Source organism: Pongo abelii, chromosome 16 (assembly GCF_028885655.2).
Source record: "Pongo abelii isolate AG06213 chromosome 16, NHGRI_mPonAbe1-v2.0_pri, whole genome shotgun sequence".
In the NCBI taxonomy this organism is placed as follows: Eukaryota; Metazoa; Chordata; class Mammalia; order Primates; family Hominidae; genus Pongo; species Pongo abelii.
In genome coordinates this window covers 36,792,532-36,818,986 of record NC_072001.2, presented here as the reverse complement: position 1 = coordinate 36,818,986, position 26,455 = coordinate 36,792,532, and the positions used below count along the sequence as shown (strand labels likewise).

Genomic DNA, 26,455 nt, shown 5'->3' with positions numbered 1-26,455 from the left:
TGAGGTCACCAGGATTTTATAATCAGTGTGTCTCAAAATTTAATATGCATAATCTTGTTAAATTGTAGAAGGGTGGGGCTTGCATTTCCACATTTTATTTATTTGTTTATTTTTTTATTTTTATTTATTTATTTATTTTTTGTGACAGAGTCTCACTCTGTCGCCCAGGCTGGAGTGCAGTGGTGCGATCTCGGCTCACTGCAAGCTCCGCCTCCCAGGTTCACGCCATTCTCCTGCCTCAGCCTCCTGAGTAGCTGGGACTACAGGTGCCTGCTACCATGCCTGGCTAATTTTTTGTATTTTTAGTAGAGACGGGGTTTCACCATGTTAGCCAGGATGGTCTTGATCTCCTGACCTTGTGATCTGCCCACCTCGGCCTCCCAAAGTGCTGGGATTACAGGAATGAGCCACTGCGCCTGGCCTATATTTATTTTTTTGAGACAGTGTTTCACTCTGTTGCCCAGGCTGGAGTGCAGTGGCATGATCTCGGCTCACTGTAACCTCTTCCTCCCGGGTCCAGGAGATTCTCCTGCCTCAGCCTCCTGAGTAGCTGAGACTACAGGTGCACACCACCACATCCAGATAATTATAATTTTTTGTATTTTTAGTAGAGATGGGGTTTAATCATGTTGGCCAGGCTGGTCTCAAACTCCTGGCCTCAAGCAATCCACCCACCTCGGCCTCCCAAATGCTGGAATTACAGGTGTGAGCTACCGGGCCTGGCCTCGTTTATTTCCTTTTTTTTTGAGATGGAGTTTCACTCTTTTTGCCCAGGCTGGAGTGCAATGGCGTGATCTTGGCTCATTGCAATCGCCGCCTCCCAGGTTCAAGTGATTCTCCTGCCTCAGCCTCCTGAGTAGCTGGGATTACAGGAATGTGACACCATGCCCAGCTAATTTTGTATTTTTAGTAGAGACGGGGTTTCTCTATGTTGGTCAGGTTGGTCTCAAACTCCTGACTTCAGGGGATCCGTCCACCTCGGCCTCCCAAAGTGCTGGGATTACAGGTGTGAGCCACCGCGCCCGGCTTATTTACTTTTAAAGTGTTTTAAAATTGTTTTCAAGCAACCATTTGTTCCTTTTTTTCCCAACATTTATCTTAAGTTCAGGGATACATGTGCAGGAGGTGCAGGTTTTTTACATAGGTAAATGCGTGCCAGAGTGGTTTGCTGCACAGATCATCCCATTACCTAGGTATTAAGCCTAACATCTATTACCTATTCTTCTTGATGTTCTCCCTCCTCCCACCCCCACCCCCACAGGCTCCAGTGTGTGTTGTTTCCCTGGATGTGCCCTTGTATTCTCTCATCATTCAGCTCTTACTTATAAGTGAGAACATGCGGTGTTTAGTTTTCTGTTCCTGTGTTAGTTTGCTCAGGGTAACAGCTTCCGACTCCATCTATGTCCTTGCAAAGGACATAATCTCGTTCCTTTTTATGGCTGCATAGTATTCCATGGTGTATATGTACCACATTTTTTATCCAGTCTGTTGTTGATGGGTATTTAGGTCGATTCCATGTCTTTGCTATTGTGGATAGTGCTGTAATGAACATACACGTGCATGTATCTTTATAATAGAATGATTTATATTCCCTTGGGTATATACCCAGTAATGAGATTACTAGGTCAAATGGTATGTCTGCCTCTAGGTCTTTGAGGAATTGCCACACAGTATTCCACAATGGTTGAACTAATTTACACTCCCACCAGCAGTGTAAAAGTGTTCCTTTTTCTCCACAGCCTTGCCAGCATCTGTTGTTTTCTCGAGTTTTAATAATAGCCATTCTCACTGGTGTGAGATGGGATCTCATTGTGTTTTTGATTTGCATTTCTCTAATGATCAGTGATGTTGAGTTTTTTTTTTTTTCATATGTTTTTTGGCCGCATGTATGTCTTCTTTTGAGAAGTGTTTGTTCATACAGGTTCTTTGCCCACTTTTTGATGGGGTTGTTTTTTTCTTGTAAATTTGTTTATGTTCCTTGTAGATTCTGGATATTAGCCCTTGGTCAGATGGATAGATTGCAAAAATGTTCTCACATTCTGTAGGTTGCCTGTTCACTCTGATGTTGGTTTCTTTGGCTGTGCAGAAGCTCTTTAGTTTAATTAGATCCTATTTGTCAATTTTTGCTTTCATTGCAATTGCTTTTCATGTTTTCATCATGAAATCTTTGCCTTTGCCTATGTCCTGAATGGTATTGCCTAGATTTTCTTCTAGAGTTTTTACAGTTTCGGGTTTTACATTTAAATCTTTAATTCATATTGGTTAATTTTTGTATAAGGTATAAGGAAGGGGTTCAGTTTCAGTTTTCTGCATATGGCTAGCCAGTTCTCTCATCACCATTTACTAAACAGGGAATACTTTCCCCACTGCTTGTTTTTGTTAGGTTTGTCAAAGATCAGATGTTTGTAGATGTGTGGTTTTATTTCTGAATTCTCTGTTCTGTTCCATTGGCCTATGTGTCTATTTTTGTACCAGTACCATGCTGTTTTGGTTACTGTAGCCTTGTAGTATAGTTTGGAAGTGGGCAGCGTGACACCTCCAGCTTTGTTCTTTTTCCTTCGGATTATCTTGTCTATATGGGCTCTTTTCAGTTCCATATGACCTTTTTTTTTTTGAGATGGAGTCTCACTCTGTCACCCAGGCTGGAGAGCAGTGGCATGATCTTGGCTCACTGCAACCTCTGCCTCCTGGGTTCAAGCAATTCTCCTGCCTCAGCCTCCCGAGTAGCTGGGATTGTAGGTACCTGCCACCATGCCTGGCTAATTTTTGTATTTTTAATAGAGACAGAGTTTCGCCATGTTGGCCAGGCTGGACTCGAACTCCTGATCTCAAGTGATCTGCCCGCCTCAGCCTCCCAAAGTGCTGGGATTACAGGTTTGAGCCACTGTACCTGGCCTGGTTCCATATGAATTTTTAAGTAGCTTTTTTCTAATTTTGTGAAGAATGTCAATGGTAGTTTAATGAGATTAGCATTGAATCTATAAACTACTTTGGGCAGCATGACTGTTTTCATGATATTGATTCTTCCTATCCATGAGCATGGATGTTTTTCCATTTGTTTGTGTCCTCTCTGATTTTCTTGAGCATTGGTTTGCAGTTCTCCTTGAAGAGGTCCTTCACTTCCCTTGTTAGCTGTATTCCTAGGTATTTTATTCTCTTTGTAGCAATTGTGAATGGGAATTCATTCATGATTTGGCTCTGTGCTTTCCTGTTGTTGATGTATAGGAATGCTAGCAATTTTTGCACATTGATTTTGCATCCTGAGACTGCTGAAATTGCTTATCAGCTTAAGAAGCTTTCAGGCTGAAATGATGGGGCTTTCTGAACATAGAATTATATTATCTGCAAATAAAGATAATTTGATGTCCTCTTTTCCTATTTGACTACCTTCATTTCTTTCTCTTGCCTGATTGCCCTGGCCAGAACTTTGAATACTATGTTGAATAGGAGTGGTGAGAGAGGGTATCCTTGTCTTGTGCTGCTTTTCATGGGGAATGCTTCCAGCTTTTGTCCATTTGGTATGATATTGGCTGTGAGTCTGTCACAGATGGCTTTTATTATTTTGTGGTATGTTTTTTCAATACCTAGCTTATTCAGAGTTTTTAACATTAAGGGATTTAAATTTTATCAAAGCCTTTTCTGCATCTGTGGAGATAATCATGTGGTTTTTGTCTTTAGTTCTATTTATGTGATGAAGTGCATTTATTGATTTGCATATGTTGAACCAACCTTGCATCCCAGGGATGAAGCCAGCTTGATTGTGGCAGATAAACTCGTTGATGTGCTGCTAGATTTCATTTGCCAGAATTTTATTGAGGATTTTTGCATCAATGTTTATCAAAGATGTTGGCCTGAATTTTTCTTTTTTTGTTGTTGTATCTCTGCCAGGCTTTGGTATCAGGATGATGCTGGCTTCATAGAATGAATCAGGGAGGAGTCCCTCCTTTTCAATTTTTGCAGATAGTTTCAGTAGGAGTGGTACCGGCTCTTTGTACCTCTGGTAGAATTCTGCTGTAAATCTGTCTGGTCCTGGGTTTTTTTTTTTTCATTTTTTGGTTGGTAGGCTATTTATTAGTGCCTCAATTTTAGAACCCATTATTGGTCTATTAAGGGATTCAGTTTCTTCTAGGTTCAGTCTTGGGAGGGCGTATGTGTTCAGGATTTATCCATTTCTTCTAGATTTTCTAGTTTACGTGCATAGAAGTGTTTATAGTATTCTCTGATGATTGTTTGGATTTCTGTGGGGTCAATGGTGATTTCTCCCTTATCATTTCTGATTGTGTTTATTTGATTCTTCTCTCTTTTCTTCTTTATTAGTCTAGTTAGTGGTTTATCTATTTTACCTATTTTCAAAACACCAGCTCCTAGATTTGTTGATTTTTGAAAGTGTTTTTCTTGTCTCTATCTCCTTCAGTTCAACTCTGATCTTAGTTATTTCTTGTCATCTTCTAGCTTTGGAGTTTGTTTGCTCTTGATTCTCTAGTTCTTTTTGTTGTGATGTTTTTAACTTGAGATCTTTCTAGCTTTTTGATATGAGCATTTAGTGCTATAAATTTCCCTCTTAACACTGCTTTAACTGCATCCCGGAAATTCTGGTACTTTGTCTCTTTGTTTCAGTTTCAAAGAACTTCTTGATTTCTGTCTTAATTTCATTATTTGCCCAGGAGTCATTCAGGAGTAGGTTGTTCAGTTTCCATGTACTTGTGTGGTTGTGAGTGAATTTCTCAATCTTGAGTTCTAATTTGATTGTGCTGTGGTCTGAGAGACTATTATTATTTCAGTTCTTTTGTATTTGCTGAGGAGTGTTTTACTTCTGATTATGTAATCAGTTTTAGAGTAAGTTCTGTGGGTGATGAGAAGAATGTTTATTCTGTTGTTTCGGGGTGTAGAGTTCTGTAAATACCTATCAGGTCCACTTGATTCAGAACTGAGTTCAGGTCCTGAATATCATTGTTAATTTTCTCTCTCAGTGATCTGTCTAATACAGTCGGTGGGGTGTTAAAGTCTCCCACTATTATTGTTTGTAGGTATCTAAGAACTTGTTTTATGAATCTGGGTGCTCCTGTATTGCGTGCGTATATATTTAGGATAGTTAGCTCTTCTTGTTGAATTGAACCCTTTACCACTATGTAATGCTCTTCTTTCTCTTTTTTGATCTTGTTGGTTTAAAGTCTGTTTTGTCAGAAGCTAGGATGGCAACCCCTACTTTTTTCTGCTTTCCATTTGTTTGGTAAATTTTTCTCCATCTCTTTATTTTGAACCTATGTGTGTCTTCACCCGTGAGATGAGTCTCTTGAAGACAGCATACTGATGGGTTTTGGCACTTTATCCAGCTTGTCATTCTGTGTCTTTTAATTGGGGCATTTAGCCTATTTACGTTGAAGGTTAGTATGGTTATGTGTGAATTTGATCCTGTCATCATGATGCTAGCTGGTTATTTTGCAGACATTTTTATGTGGTTGCTTCATAATGTCACTGGTCTGTGTACTTCAGTGTGTTTTTGTAGTGTCTGGTAACAGGTTTTCCTTTCCATATTTAGTGCTTAATATGGAAGCTTCAGGAGCTCTTGCAAGGCAGGCCCAATGGTGACAAATTCCCTCAGCATTTGTTTGTCTGCAAAGGATCTTATTTCTCCTTTACTTATAAAGCTTAGTTGGGCTGGATCTGAAATTCTGGTCTGGACATTCTTTTCTTTAAGAATGTTAAGGCCAGGCACGGGGGCTCATGCCTGTAATCCCAGCACTTTGGGAGGCCGAGGTGGGTGGATCACCTGAGGTCAGGAGTTCAAGACCAGCCTGACCAACAAGGTGAAACCCCATCTCTACTAAAAATACAAAAATTAGCCAGGCGTGATGGCAAGTGCCTGTAGTCCCAGCTACTCGGGAGGCTGAGATGAGAGAACTGCTTGAACCCAGGAGGCAGAGGTTGCAGTGAGCTGAGATCATGCCACTACACTCCAGCCTGGGTGATGGAGTGAGACTCTGTCTCAAAAAAAAAAAAATGTTGATTATTGGCCCCAATCTCTTCTAGCTTGTAGGATTTCCACTGAGAGGCCTGCTGTTAGTCTCATGGGCTTCCTTTTGTAGGTGACATGGCCCTTCTCTCTGTCTGCCCTTAACATTTTTTCTTTCATTTCAACCTTGGAGAATCTGATGATTGTGTGTCTTGGGGTTGATCTTCTTGTGGAGTATCTTACTGAGGTTCTCTGCATTTTTTCAATTTGAACATTGGCCTGTCTTGCTAGGTTGGGGAAATTCTCCTGAATGATATCCTGGAATATGTTTTCCAACTCGGTTCCATTCTCCCTGTCTCTTTCAGGTATCCCAATCAGTCATAGGTTTTGCTTTACATAATCCCATGATCCTTTTCATTCTTTTTTTCTCCATTCTTGTATGCCTGTCTTATTTCAGAAAAATAGTCTTCAAACTCTGTGATTCTTTTCTCCACTGGTCTATTCTGCTATTGATACTCGTGATTGCATTGTAAAGTTCTCATAATGTGTTTTTCAGCTCCATCAGGTCTGTTATGTTCCTCTCTAAACTGGCTACTCTGACTGTCAGCTCCTGCATTGTTTTATCATGATTCATAGCTTCTTTGCATTGGGTTACAACATGGTCCTTTAGCTCAGTGAAGTTTGTTATTACCCACTTTCAGAAGCCTAGTTCTGTCAATTCAGCCATCTCAGCCTCAGCCCAGTTCTGTGCCCTTGCTGGAGAGGTGTGCAGTCATTTGGAGGCAGAAAAGCACTTTGTCTTTTTGAGTTTTCAGCATTTTTGTGTTGAATCTGTCTCATCTTTGTGTGCTTATCTACCTTTGATCTTTGAGGTTGCTGACCTTGAAATAGGTTTTTGTGGGGTCTTTTTTGTTGATGTTGTTGTTTTCTGTTTGTTTGTTTTTCTTTTAACAGTCAGACAACTCTTCCATAGGGCTGCTGCAGTTTGCTGTGGGTCCACTCCAGACCCTAGTCACCTCGGTTTTTCTCATACCTGGTGGCATGCTGCAAAACATACCATCAGGTATGCAAAACGGCAAAGGTGGCAGCCTGCTCCTTCCTTTGGAGGCTCCATCCCAGGAGGATACTGACCTGTTGCTGGCCCAGACATACCTAGGCCACAGACTCCTGTTGGGAGGTGTCAGTCAGGAGGAATGGGATTGGGGACCCGCTTAAAGAAGCAGTCTGGCTGCTTTTTGGTAGAGCAGGTGTGCTGCACTGTGGGGGGACCGTTCCTTGTCCAGACTGTTTGGACTCTCCAAAGCCAGCAGGCTGGAAAGGCTGAGTCAACCAAACTGTAGAGAGGGCGGCTGCCCCTCCTCCTGGGAGCTCCATCCGGGGGAGAAATCAGAGCTCTGTCTGTATAACCCTGGCTAGAGTGGCTGAAACCCCCGCAGGGAGGTCCTGCCCAGTGAGGAGGAATGGATCCAGGTCCCACTTAAAGAAGCAGCCTGGCCATGATGTGGCAAAGCAGCTGTGCTGCGTTGTGGGGGACCCTTCCTTGTCAGGACCATTTGGACCCTCCAAAGCTAGCAGGCTGGAACAGCTGAGTCAACCAAACCACAGAGATGGCGGCTGCCCCTCCCTCTGGGAGCTCCATCCCAGGGAAAGATCAGAGCTTTGTCCATATAACCCTGGCTGGAGTGGCTGAAGCTCCCACAGGGAGATCTCACCCAGTGAGGAGGAATGGATCCAGGTCCTGCTTAAAGAAGCAGTCTGGCTGGGTGTGGTGGCTTACGCCTGTAATTCCAGCACTTTGGAAAGCCGAGGCAAGTGGATTGCTTGAGTTCAGGAGTTTCAGACCAGCCTGGGCAACAGGGTGAAACCCCGTCTCTGCCAAACACACACACACACAAACACACACACACACGAGCTGGGCGTGGTGATGTGTGCCTGTAGTTCCAGCTACTCCACTCACTTGGTCCTATTGTTTGACCCCATCCCTTCTCCCACGCACCCTTTGATTTCTTATTTCTGGGATCTGGTGTGGAGAGCCCCTCATCCTGGGGAACAGGGTGTGGGAGGCTGAGGTGGGAGGATTACTTGAGCTTAAGAGGCGGAGGTTGCAGTGAGCCGAGATTGCGCCATTGCACTCCAGCCTGGGTGACAAAGTGAGACTCTATCTCCAAAAACAAAACAAAACAAAGACAAAACAAGCAGTCTGGCCACTATCTGACAAAGCAGCTGTGCTTGCCTTGGGAGGGACCTTTCCTTGTCTGGACTGTTTGGACTCTCCAAAGCCGCAAGCTAGAATGGCTGAGTCAACTGAACCACACAGATAACAGTCATCCTCCCGCTGGGAGCTCAATTCTATCTCAGGCGGACTCCAGCTTTTACTGTTGGATGGCTAGAATTCCAAGTCAGTGGGTCTTATCTTGTGAGGTGCCGGGGAAGTGGGGCCTGCAGAAAGATGCTGCTTGGCTCCCTGGTTTCAGCCCTCTTCCTAGGGGTATGTGCAGATGGACCTCCTGCCTTGCCAGGGATCCCAGGGTTGGAGTATGTAAAACTGCTAGGTCTCCGCCAGGTGTGGTGGCTCACGCCTGTAATCCCAGCACTTTGGGAGGCTGACACGGGCGGATCATGAGGTCAGGAGATCCAGACCATCCTGGCTAACACGGTGAAACCCCGTCTCTACTAAAAATACAAAAAGTTAGCCGGGCATGGTGGCGGGCGCCTGTAGTCCCAGCTACTCGGGAGGCTGAGGCAGGAGAATGGCGTGAACCCGGGAGGCGGAGCTTGCAGTGAGCCGAGATCGTGCCACTGCACTCCAGCCTGGGCGACGGAACGAGACTCCGTCTCAAAAAAAAAAAAACCCAACAAAAAAACCAAAACAAAAAAACCCTGCTAGGTCTGTGTGTGTGCCTGAGCGGCTGCTCTGCTGAAACTCCGCACAGCTCTGTGTGTTGGACCTAAGGCTCTGCTGGTATGGGCTCACAAGATCTCTTGTTCCATGGGTTGCAAAGACCTGTGGGAGAAATGTGGTTTCCCCGGTGGGGTCGCACAATCACTCACCGCTTCCCTCGGCTGGAGGTGGGGGTTCCTTTGGCTCTGTGCTGCTCCCAGGTGGGCCGTCACCCCACCCTGCTTTTCTTTGTTTTCTGTGGGTCAAGTTGTTTGCCCAATTAGTCCCAAAGCGAGAACCTGGATATTTCAGTTGAAGATGCTGTATTCACTCACACCTTTCATTCCTTTGCATGAGTGCTGCAGGCTGCTGCTGCTTCTAATCCGCCATCTTGGCCATATTTCACAATAGCACATTTCTGAAAATCTCCTGAGTATTCTTGATGCTACTGATCCATGTACCATATTTTAAGTTGCAAGGTTGAGAATGATTTCCTGAGTTCCTAGAAAAGGGGAATGATCGCTCACAAAGGGGCTGTTAAATTGGAATTTTCCAACTGCAATGCGCAGTAACATTTGAATCCCCCTCTGCCTTCCAAAATTCACTTGAGTTAAAAAAATTTTTTTCTCCTGTTTGAAATTAATACAATTAGCCTTTAGAGATTTTCTGCCTTCTCTTTTTCCCGTTTTTTTTTTTTTCCTGCCTCACTTTTTGGGAGAATGACTTTTCCTGATTCCTAGGCTGCTGGACAGATCTTTCCACAAAAAGATTTGGGACATAAGGTAGGTTCCATGGCTGATGGATTGATTTCTTTTTTGGATGATAGTTGAGTATGAAAACTGAGTTTCCAGCCTGAATGTTTTCCACAATAAACTTCTTCAATCATTGATTGTGTTTTTGAAAGGGTAACTTATTTTTGAGGAAAGTTGCAGAGGCAAATGAAATATAAGTGGTTATCTGGGAGTGTGGATCCTTTTGAGCTCTTCCCTGATTACTCAAACTTTAACAGTTCCCATTTTTCATCCCACCATCTAGAGTATGTTTATTTTTAGGATACGAGCATTAAGAGAGAGCAGTAATCTTCCCAGGTTTATTTTCTACCACTACATAAGACAAAGGACTCCCACAGTAATAAAAGCCTCTGTGTTTCCAACCTTGGCCGATTGTTTCTTGTTCTTTGCTGTCAATACATTACAAATGAAGCAAAGCAACATAAGAATCAAAGAAGGTAACCCTGTGTACCAAATGAATTCCTTTTCCTGTCGAGTGGCCTTGCCAACTTTTGAGGCTTTTCCTAAGGTGAGGTTAGGCCTTCGTTTTCTGAAACACCTTTATTTTTTTCTGAGAAGCTTTATGCCTGAACCTGTCCTTGTTACTCTTCATTGTTTCTATAGCAACTACAGTGGAAAACTTTAATGGCATCTACAATCCAGTGATATTGGGACATCATGATAACCAGCTCATATTGTTATGTAGAATATTGATGAGTGACTCTTTCCCTCCTTCCTTTTCAAGAACAAATCAAGACAAAGTAGGCTTAAAGCACATGGGGTACCACTGTGTTAGATATGAGGAAGGACTTGCAGTGAAAGAATGTGTGAATGAATAAGGGAGGTTCTGGACTTGCATTTTTTTGGTGAATATTTTAAAGTAAGGTATATCTAATTCCTTTTGATTGGTAGAATCAAATTGCTGAGTGAAGATAAGGTGGTGATTAAGAAATGACTTCTTAATACCTCTGAAGCAATAATATCCAGAGCAGGATTTCAATGTGACATGTTCTTTAGAACATACTTTGTGTTCACTAGTGTGCCAGCTGCTGTGGGGCATATAAAAGAGATCTACGATAGTCCTTGAACTAAAAGAGTTCATCTTTATAGTGCTAAGAAAAAGAGAATGTAAGAATAAAGTTGAGTTTTTAGACCAAATTCAGGTGACAGAGAGGTCTGTTACTGAGGTCATTAAATTACTTTATTTTTTATTATTATTAATTTTTGAGACGGAGTCTCGCTCTGTCGCCCAGGCTGGAGGGCAGTGGCACGATCTCGGCTCACTGCAAGCTCCGCCTCCCGGGTTCACTCCATTCTCCTGCCTCAGCCTCCCGAGTAGCTGGGACTACAGGCACCCACCACCATGCCCGGCTAATTTTTTGTATTTTTAGTAGAGACGGGGTTTCACCGTATTAGCCAGGATGGTCTCAATCTCCTGACCTCGTGATCCGCCCGCCTCGGCCTCCCAAAGTGCTGGGATTACAGGCGTGAGCCACTGCGCCTGGCCAAATTACTGTATTGCTATAAGACAGGAAAATAGGTGGACCTGCTTTACATGAAGGCATAAACTGGACCCATTTAACGCATACACTGTCCACTCCTGCCACAGGCTATGGGGTTGGCTAGGTGGGTCCCCTTCTGTTGGGAGCAGTATTGTCTTGTTATTCCAGAGTACTGGGCAAATATTACCATTTTCTTTTTTTTTTTTTTTTTTTTTTTTTTTTTTTGAGACAGAGTCTCGCTGTCTCCCAGGCTGGAGTGCAGTGGCGCGATCTCGGCTCACTGCAAGCTCCGCCCCCCGGATTCACGCCATTCTCCTGCCTCAGCCTCCGGAGTAGCTGGGACTACAGGCACCCGCCACCACGCCCGGCTAATTTTTTTTTTGTATTTTTAGTAGAGACGGGGTTTCACCGTGTTGGCCAGGATGGTCTCGATCTCCTGACCTCGTGATCCGCCCGCCTCGGCCTCCCAAAGTGCTGGGATTACAGGCGTGAGCCACCGCGCCCGGCCAAATATTACCATTTTCTATGTGTGCCAAGACATGAAAAAGTCTGGGAAATACTGTCGTAAACAAAGTTATGTGAGAATCTGGAGGTACAGAAGCCATTGACTGTTGCCCAAGTCTTCCCCACAAACCTTGGGCAAGGATTACATATATCTTTAAATTCCTAACGGTAGTGTATTGTTCTGGAAACAACAACAATAAAATGTTTCAAGGAGGAAGGAGTAATCAACTGTATCAAATGAGACTGATAAATCAAGTAAGATTAGGTTGGTGACCTGACCATTGGATTTGGTTAGATGGAAATCACAGTGAAACTTGCTAAGTTGTTTTGGTGAAGTGGTGGGTACAAAAGGCTTGAGGAGTGGATGAAATAGTGAATGGGAGAAGGAGAATTGGAGACAGTGCTGTAAATGACTCTTCTGAGGAACTTTGCTGTAAAAAGGAGTAGAGAAATGATGCAGAAAATGGATTAGGGTGTAAGGCCAAGAAGTTTCTTTTTTTCATTTTTTTTAAAGGGCGAAAATACAGCATGCTTGTATGCTAATGTGAATGATTCATTAGAAGGTAAAAACTGATGTGCAGGGGAGAGTGGGAGCTTTTGCTGGAAAGATGTCCCCAAGCAGGTGATCACAGATAAGATCTAGTGCAGTAATAGAGGCCTTGGCCTTGGACTGGGACAGAGACCCCTCTATACTAACAGGAAGGAAGGCAGACAATATAGGTACAGATACAAGTAGGCTGGGAGTTGTGGTAATGGCAACACTGGAAATTCTTTTCTGGTTGCTTTCATTTCTTCACAAAATAGAAAGCAAAGTCAGCAGCTGAGAGTGAGGGTGGAAGGAGAGAGGAGAACATATTGTCATGTATTCTGTATTTTGGGAGTTTGCTCCATTCATTTTCAGGAGTTCTCTCACCATGACTCCAGCCCTTCAAGTCAAAGTACCCTTATGACCTGGGAAGGTCTTCACTTTCCCTTTTCTCCACCAGAGTACAGGCTGTGGATTCCAGGCTGAAAGAATAGCTCATGCCAGAGTCCTTCCCGCTATAGCTGGTGAGCACCCTCAGTAGTAGATGGGGCTGTTCAAAACAACATAGTAAATGAAGACATCTTTCTGAGAAACTTATGTGTTTTCCAGTTTGCATTGTTTATATATTAAGCATGAGAAACTAGCTAAACTGTAGAAAATCTGCTTGCCTATGAAGAGAAGAATCAGGAAGATGTACTTTTCCCACAAACTTCATATTTGCAAGAGGACAGTGCATTTTTTTCTAAATCCTATCATAACATCTACTTTTCGTCAAACAGTGAGAGCCTACGAGATCCAGTCTTTTTTTTTTTTTTTTGAGACAGAGTCTCATGCTGTCGCCCAGGCTGTAGTGCAGTGGCGTGATCTGGCCTCACTGCAAGCTCTGCCTCCCAGGTTCACGCGATTCTCCTGCCTCAGCCTCCCGAGTAGCTGGAACTACAGACACCCACGACCAAACAAGGCTAATTTTTTTTGTGTGTGTTTTTAGTAGAGATGGGGTTTCACTGTGTTAGCCAGGATGGTCTCAATCTCCTGACCTTGTGATTTGCCTGCCTCGGCCTCCCAAAGTGCTGGGATTACAGGCGTGAGCCACTGCACGTGGCTGATCCATAGTCTTAGACTAGGAATTACTGGGTTTCTTGTGATGTTTGAAGGCTTCAGATGCTACCTTGACACAGTAGTTGAGGATGCATCAGAATCAACTGGCAGGTTTATTAAAACACAGATTGCTGGGCCTCATCCCCAGAGTTTTAATTCTGAATTTGCATTTCTAACAAGTTCCCAGGTGATGCTATGTTTCTGGCCCACATTTTGAGAACAACTACCTTACGGAATTGGCTACCATTTTATTTAAAAAATAACTTAGGTTGCAGGGCGCGGTGGCTCACGCCTATAATCCCAGCACTTTGGGAGGCTGAGGCGGGCGGATCACCTGAGGTCGGGAGTTTGAGACCAGCCTGACCAACATGGAGAAACCCCATCTCTACTAAAAATACAAAAAAATTAGCCGGGTGTGGTGGTGCATGCCTGTAATCCCAGCTACTCAGGAAGCTGAGGCAGGAGAATCACTTGAACCCGGGAGGCAGAGGTTGTGGTGAGCCGAGATTGCGTCATTGTACTCCAGCCTGGGCAACAAGTGCGAAACTCTGTCTCAAAACAAACAAACAAACAAACAAACAAAAAAACCCCAAAAAAACCCCAAAAACCTTAGGTCATATATGTATTAAAAATATGCAAAAAGTACAGTTTTGTTTCTAAGGAGCTACCTATATAATTCAGCACTTTGGTTTTGATACTCATGAATTCTCATGAGTTCTACCTAAGGGAAAACTGAATTTTTTATTCATGCAATGGCATATGTTTAAAATCAGGACTATCAAGTAAAAGCAATACCAGAAAAGATTCCTTCCCTTTGTTATTTATGCAATCCAAAGGTCTCTGGTTGCTCAAAATGCAGGAGGTACTTGTGTGGTATTTTTAAACCTTAATAACACATTTTTGGACCAGAATCACACGAGGACAGCATATACCATATCCTTGTTGAAAGAACTTCGGCTAGTTGCGTCCGCTAATTAGGAAGTGCTAGAAGGGGGACCTCAGAATTTTCCATATCCTAAACACTCTTGGTTGAATTGAGAAAAACAAGCCTTGAATGAATAGATGGAGAGTAACATAGCCCCCGGACTGCTGAGGGCATCTGCAGAATAGACTTACAGGCATGGATTCTGGAACTAGACTGTACTGGTATAAATCCCAGTTCTGTTACTTATTAGCTTGAGCAAATTATTTAACTTTTTTGCAACTCATCTGTAAAATAGGAATAATAATAGTGTTTATTTCATAGGGATATTTTGAAGATTTAATGAGTTAGTATGTGGAAAGTGCTTAGAATAGTATCAGGTGCAAAATAAATGTTAAAAAAACTTAGCATCATCCACAAACCAATCTATCTCTAAAATGGCATACCTTTCAAAAGTGTTACTGAGTCTTACACTGACTAGTTGAAAGTATCAAGCATAGTGAATGTGCCCTAATAACACTGGCTTAATCTGAAAGCCACTGATCTTTTCAACCTCATAATTTTGGAGGCTTCTCGAGGGATAGTTATATAGTTCCTTAAAGCCCTATTTCCCACTGGTCTCGTCTCTCACTACATCGGAGATGTACATATTAATCTCATACCAGACATTTTTCCAAATCAGGGTTTCTCAATGTTGGCAAATTTAGGGCTGGATAAATTTTTGGATAAATTACATCGGTAGCTCCTTAGATACTAAAATGTACCTTTTGCACCAATCTATCTGTGCTAGTGGTTCTCATCCAGGGTGATTGCCTCTCAGGGAACATTTGGCAATGTCTGGAGATGTTTTTGGTTGTCTTAATGAGGGGGAGAGGGGTTGATTCTGGCATCTAGTGGGTAGAGGCCAGGGATGCTGTTAAATATTGTACAATGCACAGGATAAGCTGCCACCACAAAATTTTATCCAGCCCTAAATTTGCCAACATTGAGAAACTCTGATTTGTGCAAATGTCTAGTTTGAGATTAATGTATGGATCTTCAACTTGGTGAGAGGCCAGACCAGTGATATGCTGGTAGATATTTAACCACATTCTTCCATGCGCCCTCCCCACTGCTATGGTCTAAATGTTCATCTCCCTCAAAATTCATATGTTGAAATCTTTTTTTTTTTTTTTGAGACAGTCTCCTTCTGTTGCCCATGTATGATCACAGCTCACTACAGCCTCAACCTCCTGGGCTCAAATGGTTCTCCATCTCAGCCTCCCAAGTAGTGGGACTATAGGCATATACCACCATGCCCAGCTAATTTTTGTAGAAATGGGGTTTCACCATGTTGCCCAGGCTGGTCTTGAACTCATGTCTCAGGCAATCCACCCGCCACAGCCTCCCAAAATGCTGGGATTACAGGCATGAGCCACACACCTGGCCTGTAACTGTGTAATCTTGGAAGTTACTGAACATCTGTTTTAGATCCCTGATCTGTAAAATGGAGATAACACTAGCATATCTCGTAGGCCAGCTATTAGTCTCAAATGAAGTGATATGAGAAGTATGTAGAATAGTGTTTGGTGCATATAAGTCCTCTACAAGTGTTACTATTTTTAAGACTGTTTCTCTGGAGTTGACAATCCTTCAATAGCTCCCCCTGTCTGGAAGGCGCCCCTACTCCCACTTACCAACCAGGCAAACTCCTACTCAACCATTAGGCTTTAGCTCAGGGGTCTATTTCTCATGAAGCCTTGGATAACCCGTTTAAACATAATTAAACTTTTCTTCTTTGGGCCTTGACCTTGAATCTCTCACTGCACTCAGCAACACTGTACTGTAATAATCTATTCACAGGACTAGATTATCTTCCTTGTGGGCAGTGAGCTACTTGAGGGGAGGGGCAAGGTTTTTTTTTGTTTTTGTTTTTAATTTCAGGACATAGCACTGTGCCTGATGCAGAGTAGGCAATCAGAAGCAATGAAAAGTATTAACTATGTATGGAAATAGGAAAGAACCAGAAAGTACTGAGAGGGAAGAAAACACTTGTTCTGCTAGGCTGACATTTCAGCCCTTGCTTTCATTATTTTCACGTGGTTTCAGTCCCAAGTTAAAAACTGCTTCCATGCATTTGTGTAACCAACTGTTCCCCTTCCTGTTTTCTCCTTGGTTGAAAGAAGGGACTGGAGTGAGACTGCCTTAGAATGCCAGTTCCACCACTACCTAGTTGTTCACTTTAGGCAAGTTTTTTTTAACCTTTCCAAGGCTGTTACCTCACTGCAGAATGAGGATAACAGTTATCCCTACCTCATAGAGCTGTTATGAGAATGAAATACTCATGTGCTCAATAAATTCAGCTGTAGTAGTCATTTCTACAGAAATTCTGCTGAGGACTTTGACGCCCTTTCTAGCCATCTCCCAGTTTCGCACTGTTCTCTCTCCCACGTGCTGCAGTCCACCTCTCACCAGACACAAACTCTGTCTTTACAGCCACACCTCCTGAACCCTGACTTCGGTATAGTTTTAAAATGATACACATTCGTTGCTGAAAATTAGATTAAACGGAGGAAAAAAAATTAACTCACTGGAAATCTCAGCAGTTAACCACTAACATTTTAGTATGTATTTGTTTAGACCTTTTCTTACGCAAATAAACACGTTTAAACTTTTTTTTTTCCGAAAGTTCACATCATACAAATTTTATTTTATGACTCGTCCTTGCGCTTAGCACGGTCCCTCCCCCAACCTATCTCTGATATCTTGAGAACCCCCCCGCCCCGCTGCAGACCCCCACCACTTCCAGCTCCCATCGGTCCGGCCCTCCAGCGGTCCCGGTTCCGGCCCCACCTGCGGGACGCCGGCCGCCCCGCCCCGCCGCGGCCGGCCTCGATCCCTGGCCCCACACCCCGCGCCTCGCTGCTACCCGGCGCCGTTCGCTCGCGGCTCCTCCGTGCGGCCCGCTTCCGGTGGGGCCAGGCCGTCTCTGCCGCGGCTCGGCTCCCGCGCGCTCAGCACCGCCGGCGGCGGCCAGATGCAGGCGGAGCGAGCAGCTCGGGGAGGCCGTGGGCGGCGGCCGGGCCGCGGCCGGCCTGGCGGAGATCGCCACAGCGAGCGGCCCGGAGCCGCAGCGGCGGTAGCCAGAGGCGGCGGCGGGGACGGAGGCGGACGCCGGGGCCGTGGCCGGGGCTTCCGCGGCGCTCGCCGAGGCCGAGGAGGAGGAGGCGCCCCGCGAGGCAGCCGCCGGGAGCCGAGAGGCTGGGACCTAGGGGCCAGCGCGCCGGTAAGAGGCGACGGCTGGTAGGGCTGGGACCGCGTGTAACCGGGGCAAGTGGGGCCGAGGCCGCCAGTCAAGAGCCGCAAAAAAGCGTGCCAGGCGCGCGCCAGAGGGGCGGTGGCGGCGGCGGCGGCGGCGCCTGCGCGGGACTGGCGGATGGTGGCGGGGGCGCGCCTGGGTATGCGCTTGGCTCCGTTTGTGGCCTCCTGCCGGGCTGGCGGGAGACTGGGGTAGGAGGGCTTCCCAGCCTGCCCCAGGGTCCGGGTTAGGAACCCAGAGGCCAAGGCCGTGTGTTGGGGCTGCAAGTCTCGGCGGCCCGTGGGCCGGCTGGGCTGTCTGTACGATTACCACTATGGGACGGAGGCGCGGCCAGGACATGGTCCCTGGGCAGCCTTTACTCTACGGGCACGCTCCTGTTATTAGGAGGGAAGGGATTTTTTGGTCTGTTTGTTAACTGTGCAATGCCTACTACACAGTAGGCGCATAATAAAAAGTTTGTTGAGTGAAAGAATGACCCCTACGACTGGACTTTAGTATTTGGGGGCGGGACCAGATGCATAGTTCTTTGTAATAGCGTAGTTCTCTTTTATTATGCCTATATGTGTAGAAATCAGGGAGCACTGGCCTTTGTCGTTTTGAATTTTCAATTTATAAATGAGCAGTCAAGTTCTGAGTTTTAATAGCAATATCATCGGTCTTACTGACACATTCATAGAAGGAAGTTTTCGGAGATTGGAGCAGGGGATGATATATATGGGGGCAAACCTAATCATATCTCAGCTAAAGGAGTTAGAGGACTGTCTTTTTATGAGCTGTTCTGTTACCTTAACATCTGTAGGACAAGACCATCTTTATATTCTGCATTCTTATGCATACAGATTTAAAAAATTCTTTTTTGAATGAGGCAAAATTTGCTTTTACTGAAGTATTTATAATATCTTGAGGGCATAGCAGATAAGATATCCCTAAAGAGAGTAGTTGTATACAGCAATACAGAGCTAGAAAAAAAGTATTAAACTTAAATTTAAATGTAACAAACTTAAATCTTGTTAGGATTAAGGTAGGTAATAGGCAAAACTTGAATGAGATATAAAAACATTTTTAGGGTCAGTTTACCTGGAGTAAACTGACAGAAACTAAGGTAAATGACAGAAACTAAGACCAACCTAGTGCCCACTATATATCACATTTTGTTCTTATAACTGTATTATATATATGTAATATATATGTAATGTAGAATTATGTAATATAATAGTATGTAATTATATATTAACTACAATGTTATATATTATTTATATATACATATATATGTAGAGTAATCTTTATTTTTACAGGTTAACTGACGCCTCAGCTTTCACAGCTAGTGGCAGAGCTGGGATTTATATCAAGCTGCCCTTGAGTCAACAGTATTTATCTCTTATTTTTTCGTGAACCAATCACCACTTTACTGAGAACAAAGTAGATATTCCTTGGCTGCAGAGATCGTGCTTTAAGAGTAATTGTAGTAATGGTACCTTTGGTATTAACTATGGTGTCTGGCGCACAGGATTTTACTAATAAGCGTCTTTAAGTTGAGTGAGTGAAGGTGCTTCTCTTTTGTTAATCTCTGTTGAATTAAATTGGGTGAAATGATGGTATATCTTTTTTTTTTTTTTTTTTTTGAGATGGAGTTTTGCTCTTGTTGCCCAGGCTGGAGTGCAATGGCATGATCTTGGCTCGCTGCAACCTCCGCCTCCCAGGTTCAAGGGATTCTCCTGCCTCAGCTTCCCAAGTAGCTGGGATTACAGGCATGAGCCACCTTGCCCGGCTAATTTTGTATTTTTAATAGAGATGGGGTTTCACCATGTTGGTCAGGCTGGTCTTGAACTCCTGACCTCAGGTGATCCACCTGCCTCGGCCTCCCAAGGTGCTGGGATTACAGGTGTGACCCACTGCGCCTGGTCAGGATGGTATATCATTAAAAGAAAGAATAATACAAGACTTTAAAAAATTTAAGACAGTATTGTAACACATTCTGTTACAATTTTAGGCTTTTTGTTTTGTCGAGTTGGTCTTATCCCTTCATCATCATGTTTTCAGCCAAAGCTGGAGGAAGGGATGTTGGGCAGATTGTTCCTTAATTTTGGTTTGGATTGGTCATCTCTAAGTTCCTTGCATTTCTCAGATTCTGAAGTACTGTTTGTATTTGGTCTTGCTAGGACACCATTTTTGGTGCTTAACCATTACATGAGACAAGATTGATTGACTTTCCTGAAGCCTTCTTGTTCTCATATCCCATGGTGCATTTGTGCCCCAAGGAGAGAGTAACTGAAATGATCAAAGGAAAAAAAAATCATAATAGACTCCCGGCCATGTAAAGACCAGTTGTCCACCTTCAGAAACCAATTTTGTGTACACCTTTGCTTTCTATTTTGGACCACTGCATACAAATGGAAAACAAAATCAAACTAACCAACTTCTAGATAGCTATGTAATACTCCAAGGTAACTTAGTTGAGTACTAAGTTGAGTACATCTCTTAGTCTCTTGCTCTTAAATCCTTCCTTCTGTAAATGGTCGGAGCTGTAAGCTTACCGATTATGGGTGAGCATAATTATCTTCACAGAATACTCACTAGAAGCATTATTGTACTAGATACAATCATTAACTTTAAAAAAAAAACAACAAAACTGGCTGGGTGTGGTGGCTCACGCTTGTAATCCCAGCACTTTGGGAGGCTGAGGTGGGTGGGTCACTTGAGTCTGGGAGTTCGAGACCAGACTGGGCAACATAATGAGACCCCCCCTCTATAAAAAAAATACAAAACTGCCGAGCATGGCGGGGTGTGTCTGTAGTCCCTGCTACAAGGGAGGCTGAAGCAGCAGGATTGTTTGAGCCCCGGAGGTGGAGGCTGCAGTGAGCTGTGATTCTGCCACTGCACTCCAGCCTGGGCAATAGAGTGAGACTCTGTCTCAAATAACTAACTTACTAACTAAATGAATAAATAATCCCCCTATCACTCCCCCCAATACTAGGATTGTTTAGTATTTATCTTTGTGATGGGCTGTTAGCAGAGAGGAAGACAAGACCTGTTGGCAGTCTTTGGAATTTTTTTCTTTTTTCCTTCCTGTAGTAATAACAGTAATTCATATTTGTTGAGTACTTAATATAAGATGAGACAGCTGAGGCACCGTTAAATAACTCACAGTTAGGAAAGGTGAAATAACTTTTTAATATCACTCAACCAGAAAACTGCTGAGCCTGGATTCCACCCTAGCATTTTCACTCCAGAGCCTGTTCTTTCGACTGCTGCTCTAAACTGCTCCTGGAATGACTTTGAGATTTGAAAAAGGGGTGTGTGGAGGACTGTTGAGTGATTCTTTCACATGCCTGATTATTTTTTTGACTGATGTTTTAGTATGGTTATAAGGTTTTAAGGTAATATTGGTACCATCTTCAGTTATTGTGGGTGTTAGCAGACCTTTGCTTTCTTGCTCTATGTTTATATTGCAGCTTTTCATATTCCTTTTAAAATGATTTATATTCAATAAAAGATGAGACAGCTGTTTATAGCTGTACTAAAAAGTAGTATCTGGAGGCATTTAATTCTGAGCAGACTTCTGCTTTGTAAATAAAGCCTGAGTAGTAATTAATACCTGATGCCTTTGACATTTTCATTTCACTTGGTAAAAAGGAAATCTCTCATTTTCTGTTCAAGTTTAGTGTGAACCTGGAGGGAAGAAATGGTGTCAGATCAGTTACAAGCAGGTGTCTAAGGACTTGCTCCTTCATTGTTGCTCAAAGTAGCCACCAGCAACATGTCAGCCAGCTAGAGACTGAGAGCCTGTTAAAAGCTCAAACTGAAATGACAGCCTCTAGACTTTATTTTCCTTTTTTTTCCAGCAAGCCTGAAGCAAATTTGGTTAGAAACTGAATGTGCTTAAGTGTCCCAACAGAAGATTGCTTTAAGATTAGTTCTTGGTAATCCATGAAATTGACCTCTCCTCCTTCTGTAAACCATTGCACACACACTGTAATTATTTTGGCATCCTTATCCTTGTTAACATATTCTGTTTTTAAGTTGCTTTTCTCACTGACCACTATTTCACTTACATATTTTCAATATCAACACAGACAACTGAACTTTTTTGCTTGTATTCTGCCTAAAAAAATTTTGGGAAACCATGTACAATGTACTTTAAAGTTTATATCTAACACATTTTTATCAATGGATCAGAGAATTTAAAAATATAAAATTTCCAACATATTGTATATATTGACTTTTTAAATAAAACTCACACAATTTTTATAAATTGATTTTTTTCTTTTTTCTTTCTTTTTTTTTTTTTTTAAAGAAACTGGGTCTCACTTTGTTGCTCACGCTGGAGTGCAGTAGTGTGAGCAAAGCTCACTGCTGCCTTCAACTGCTGTACTCAAGGGATCCTCCCACCTCAGCCTCCTGAGTAGGTGGGAGTACAGGCGTGAACCACCATACCCAACTAATATTTTTATATTTTGTAGAGATGGTCTCACTGTCTTGCCCAGGCTGGTCTCAAACTCCTGGGCTCAAGCAGTCCTCCTGCCTCAGCCACCCAAAGTGCTGAGGTTACAGATGTGAGTCACCACACTTGGCTCTGGATGGATTTTAAATACTAGAGTGATTTGATATTTGCCTTTAGCCATTTAAAAATCACATTAATAAATTCTTTAGGCTGGGCGCGGTGGCTCACACCTGTAATCTCAGCACTTTGGGAGGCTGAGGTGGGCGGATCACAAGGTCAAGAGATCGAGACCATCCTGGCCAACATCATGAAACCCCTCTCTACTAAAGATACAAAAGTTAGCTGGGCATGGTGGCGCGTGCCTGTAATCCCAGCTACTTGGGAGGCTGAGGTGGGAGAATCGCTTAAACTTGGGAGGCAGAGGTTGCAGTGAGCTGAAATCGCGCCACTGCTCTCTACCCTGGAGACAGAATGAGACTCCATCTCAAAACAAAAAACAAAAAACAAAACCCAACTCTTCAGTAGTGTGAAGATTTCCGTTGTTTCTTATTCTTTTTTACTTGTATTGTAATTCCCCATCTCCCACAGAACCTTATTCAACATAATATATTTTCATACTTGAAAATTTTTTAGTGGTTACCATTTCATGTCTTTCTGTAATAAATGTTGACATAAAAATGTTATATAACTCTATAGGCTTGGGTGCTATTTTTTCTTTTAGATTGAATTAAGATTACATCGATTAATGTATACAGTTATTTTGATTTGCAATTTTTTTTTTTTTTTTTTTTGAGACAGAGTCTCGCTCTGTCACCCAGGCTGGAGTGCAGTGGCACGATCTCGGCTCACTGCAATCTCCGCCTCCTGGGTTCAAGCAATTCTCCTGCCTCAGCCTCCTGAGTAGCTGGGGACTACAGGTGCACACCGCCACACCCAGCTAATTTTTTGTATTTTAGTAGAGACGGGGTTTCACCATGTTGCTCAGGCTGGTTTTAAACTCCTGAGGTCAGGAAGTCCGCCCGCCTCTGCATCCTGACGTGCTAGGATTACAGGCGTGAGCCACTGTGCCCGGCCTTGCAGTTATTAAACATAAAGGTAAAACTTCATTGTAAATGAGTCTCATTTTCCCTAATGAGTTTGAGTATCCATGGATGAATATTACTTATTGCCTGCACGAGATAGGATTCAGTATCAATTCTTTTCCCAATTTTTGATTTTATAGATGTAAGGATTGAGAAACATTGTTCACATAAATAGGTAGATGGGAATGCTGGAGTTTTGCCATATCAATGTCACTCAGTTCATTAAATATCTCTACTTATATGCCAAAAAATTATTTTTCAAGTATTTTAAGAATCTGTCAAGTGATGACTGTATTAGGTTCTCCATCACTTTGATTGAAAGCAAATAATTGGAACTACCTGATTTGCAAAAGGACATATTACATGTTCTTTAGAGTTACACTTCCTCAACATCTATATTTAAAATTGTCCTATTGTTGAGGCTTGAGGAATACAGCCAGATTGAGAATGGCTGAAAAGCAGTTGTGCTGTCTTCAGGTGCCTTCTAGGGTAGACTGCTTTTGGGAAAGACCTTGGATCTTGAATATCTGGAAGTTGATTCCCTGAAAAACATACTGCTCATATACTCCTTGGAAAATCTTTCTGAACCTGTAGGTATGTGCACACTCCGTTTTGAGGACAGCTAAGATCATAGCACCTTTGTTTCTTAGTAAGATGGTTCATTGCATGAATTCATTCAGAGCTTTTTTGTTTTCTGGCTATCTGTCATTTGCAGAATATGGTTTCCAGGTTTTGTCATTCTTAATAGTGTTACTGTCTTTGTTTTAAACTGCTGCTAGGATGGAAAATAGCTCGCTCATAAATCGATACCACTGGCATGTGTTTTCTGGAAGAGTAGGTACTAAGTCATTGTTGGTTTTTTAATTTTTTTTCCAGAAAAAGTAGTGATTACTTTTTACAGCACTGGGCAAGTGACCTCTAGAGAGGTTACATAGGTCATTTGATCCTAACCACACCATAGCATGACTTAAATAGCCTTTTTCTAGAAATTAAGTGGTTGCAAAGGTGTTTTCTATTCAGATGTCACTATTTCCCGATACACTCTGAAGTATCAAAGGGAGCAATAAAGACCATAGTGACACATAATAATTTGTATCTGATAGAAGCTACTGACTAACTTATTACGGTACTGGATTAGTTCTCTTTGAATCTTTTTTTCTTTTGTTAGAAGCCCTGTGTGTGTCTGTGTGCGTGTGCGCACATATGTGTGTGTTGAGGTGCCAGAAATAAATACTTTAATACTTTTTCTCTTGGATGGAAATAATTAACAGCTTTGTTTAGTCTGAAAATTTTCTATAAAGGTGTCATGGGGCACTGCATGGATAATGGTTATGGATAATATTTCACTTTTGAGTGGGTTTTGTCGAGGGATGCTGAAAAGAAATACAAACTGATGTGTGTGTTTTATCTTGATGCTGCTAGGATGCTGTTGTTGTAATCTGACCAACCTGATTTTGTAAGCCTTAAATTGCTTAAAAGGCAATTCCTGTGAAGAACAACACTGCCAAGGATGCTGTTTCCTACCACCCATATCACATCATTGGTGTATGTGCAAACAGCACAACAATCAAAAAAATATATAGGAGATTAATAGAATGCATTCCCTGTTGTAAAAACTTAATTCTACCTTTGAGTCCTCTTGCCATTAAGGACTGATACAAATCTGTCTGATCCATATTTCTTTAGTACCAAGTCAAACTTACATTGAGGGATAGCAAACATTTTAATATTAACCTAAGCAGGCTGGGCGTGGTGGCACATGCCCGTAATCCCAGCACTATGGGAGGCCGAGGCAGGCAGATCACCTGAGGTCAGGAGTTCGAGACCAGCCTGACCAATATGATGAAACCCTGTCACTATTAGAAATACAAAAATTAGCCGGGCATGGTGGCATGCGCCTGTAATGCCAGCTACTCGGGAGGCTGAGACAGGAGACTCGCTTGAACCCGGGAGGCGGAGGTTGCAGTGAGCCGAGATCGTGCCATTGCACTCCAGCCTGGGCAACAAGAGCGAAACTCTGTCTCACACAAAAAAAAAAAAAAAAAAAAAAAAAAAAAAAAAAAAAAAAAAAAAATTAACCTAAGTAAAGCATAATTGGGATAATAGGCTGTTACAAAAAAACTCATGTATTCTTTTGGCTTGTCATTATCAGTGTTGTGATTCCTCTATTTCTGTATTTAACTGTGTCAAGTTACTGACACCGAGAGTTTGTTAATAGATGTATATTCTGTGAAACAAACATAGTCATCTATTTTGGATTTCTATAATTTCTGGCTTGAAAGGACCATTCACAGTTACATTTGGGGAAAATTAAAAAATATTTAGGCCAGGTGTAGTGGCTCATACCTGTAATCCCAGCACTTTGGGAGGGTGAGGTGGGAGGTCTGCTTAAGGCCAGGAGTTCAAGTCTAGCCTGGGCAACAAAGCAAGATCCCTGTCAACAACAACAACAACAACAAATTTAGCCAGGCATGGTGGTGCACGCCTGTATTCTCACCTACTCAGGAGGCTGAGGCAGGAAGATTTTTAACCCAGGAGTTGGAGGTTGCAGTGAGCTATGATCACACCACTGCACTCCAGCCTGGGTGACAGACTGAGACTCTGTCTCAACAAAACCCCCCAGACCAGGCTGGGTGTGGTGACTCATGCCTGTAATCCCAGCATTTTGGGAGGCTGAGGCGGGCGGATCACAAGGTCAGCCTAACACAGTGAAACTCCGTCTCTACTAAAAATACAAAAAAATTAGCCGGGCAAGGTGGTGGGCACCTGTAGTCCCAGCTACTTGGGAGGCTGAGGCAGGAGAATGGTGTGAACCCAGGAGGCGGAGCTTGCAGTGAAGTGAGATCGCGCCACTGCACTCCAGCCTGGGCAACAGAGCAAGACTCTGTCTCAAACAAAACAAAACAAGAAACCCCCCAAAACCTAGTATTCTCAAAAAGTTTCATGCAATGTGAATTTTATTTACATAGTGGATTTGGAATTCATAGTTCTTTTTTTGAGATGAAGTCTCACTCACTCTGTCACCCAGGCTGGAATGCAGTGGTGTGATCTCAGCTCCCTGCAACCTCTGCCTCCTGGGTTCAAGAGATTCTCCTGCCTCAGCCTCGTGAGTAGCTGGGATTACAGACATGTGCCACCATGCCTGGCTAATTTTTGTATTTTTAGTAGAGATGGGGGTCGCACCATGTTGGCCAGGCTGGTCTCAAACTCCTGACCTCAAGTGATCCGCCTGCCTCGGCCTCCCAAAGTGCTGGGACTACAAGTGTGAGTCACCATGCTCGGCTTGGAATTTATAGTTCTATTGTGAATCTAGAGTTCACATTCTAGTGAGCTGGATTCATGATATTGAGGACTAGAATGTTTCAACATCATTTTTTTCCTTTTACTACAAGGCTGATAATAAAATAGAGTGTCTCTGTTCAATATTTGGGCTAATTAAAGATTAGTCTTATATTATTGAAGAAGTCTTAATTACTAT

The 26,455-nt window shown here is 43.0% G+C and overlaps 2 protein-coding genes across 3 annotated transcripts in view; one reads left to right on the top strand and one right to left on the bottom strand.

Annotated features, from left to right (window-relative positions):
* CHRM5 (cholinergic receptor muscarinic 5) overlaps window positions 1–26,455 on the bottom strand; it is a 99,209-nt gene that overhangs the window by 11,520 nt on the left and 61,234 nt on the right. The window contains exon 2 of one of the 2 annotated variants that reach the window (XM_024232643.2): window positions 9,005–9,336. The exons of the other annotated variant lie outside the window; for it this stretch is intronic. The gene's annotated coding sequence lies outside the window, so the exon portion shown is untranslated. The remainder of the gene's footprint in view (window positions 1–9,004; window positions 9,337–26,455) is intronic. 2 annotated transcript variants of the gene reach the window in all.
* The window catches only part of AVEN (apoptosis and caspase activation inhibitor), a 168,395-nt gene continuing 158,953 nt past the window's right edge, over window positions 17,014–26,455 (top strand). The window contains exon 1 of the mRNA XM_009249655.4: window positions 17,014–17,421. Coding sequence (XP_009247930.3) covers window positions 17,173–17,421 — 249 coding nt within the window. The 5' untranslated portion in view covers window positions 17,014–17,172. The remainder of the gene's footprint in view (window positions 17,422–26,455) is intronic.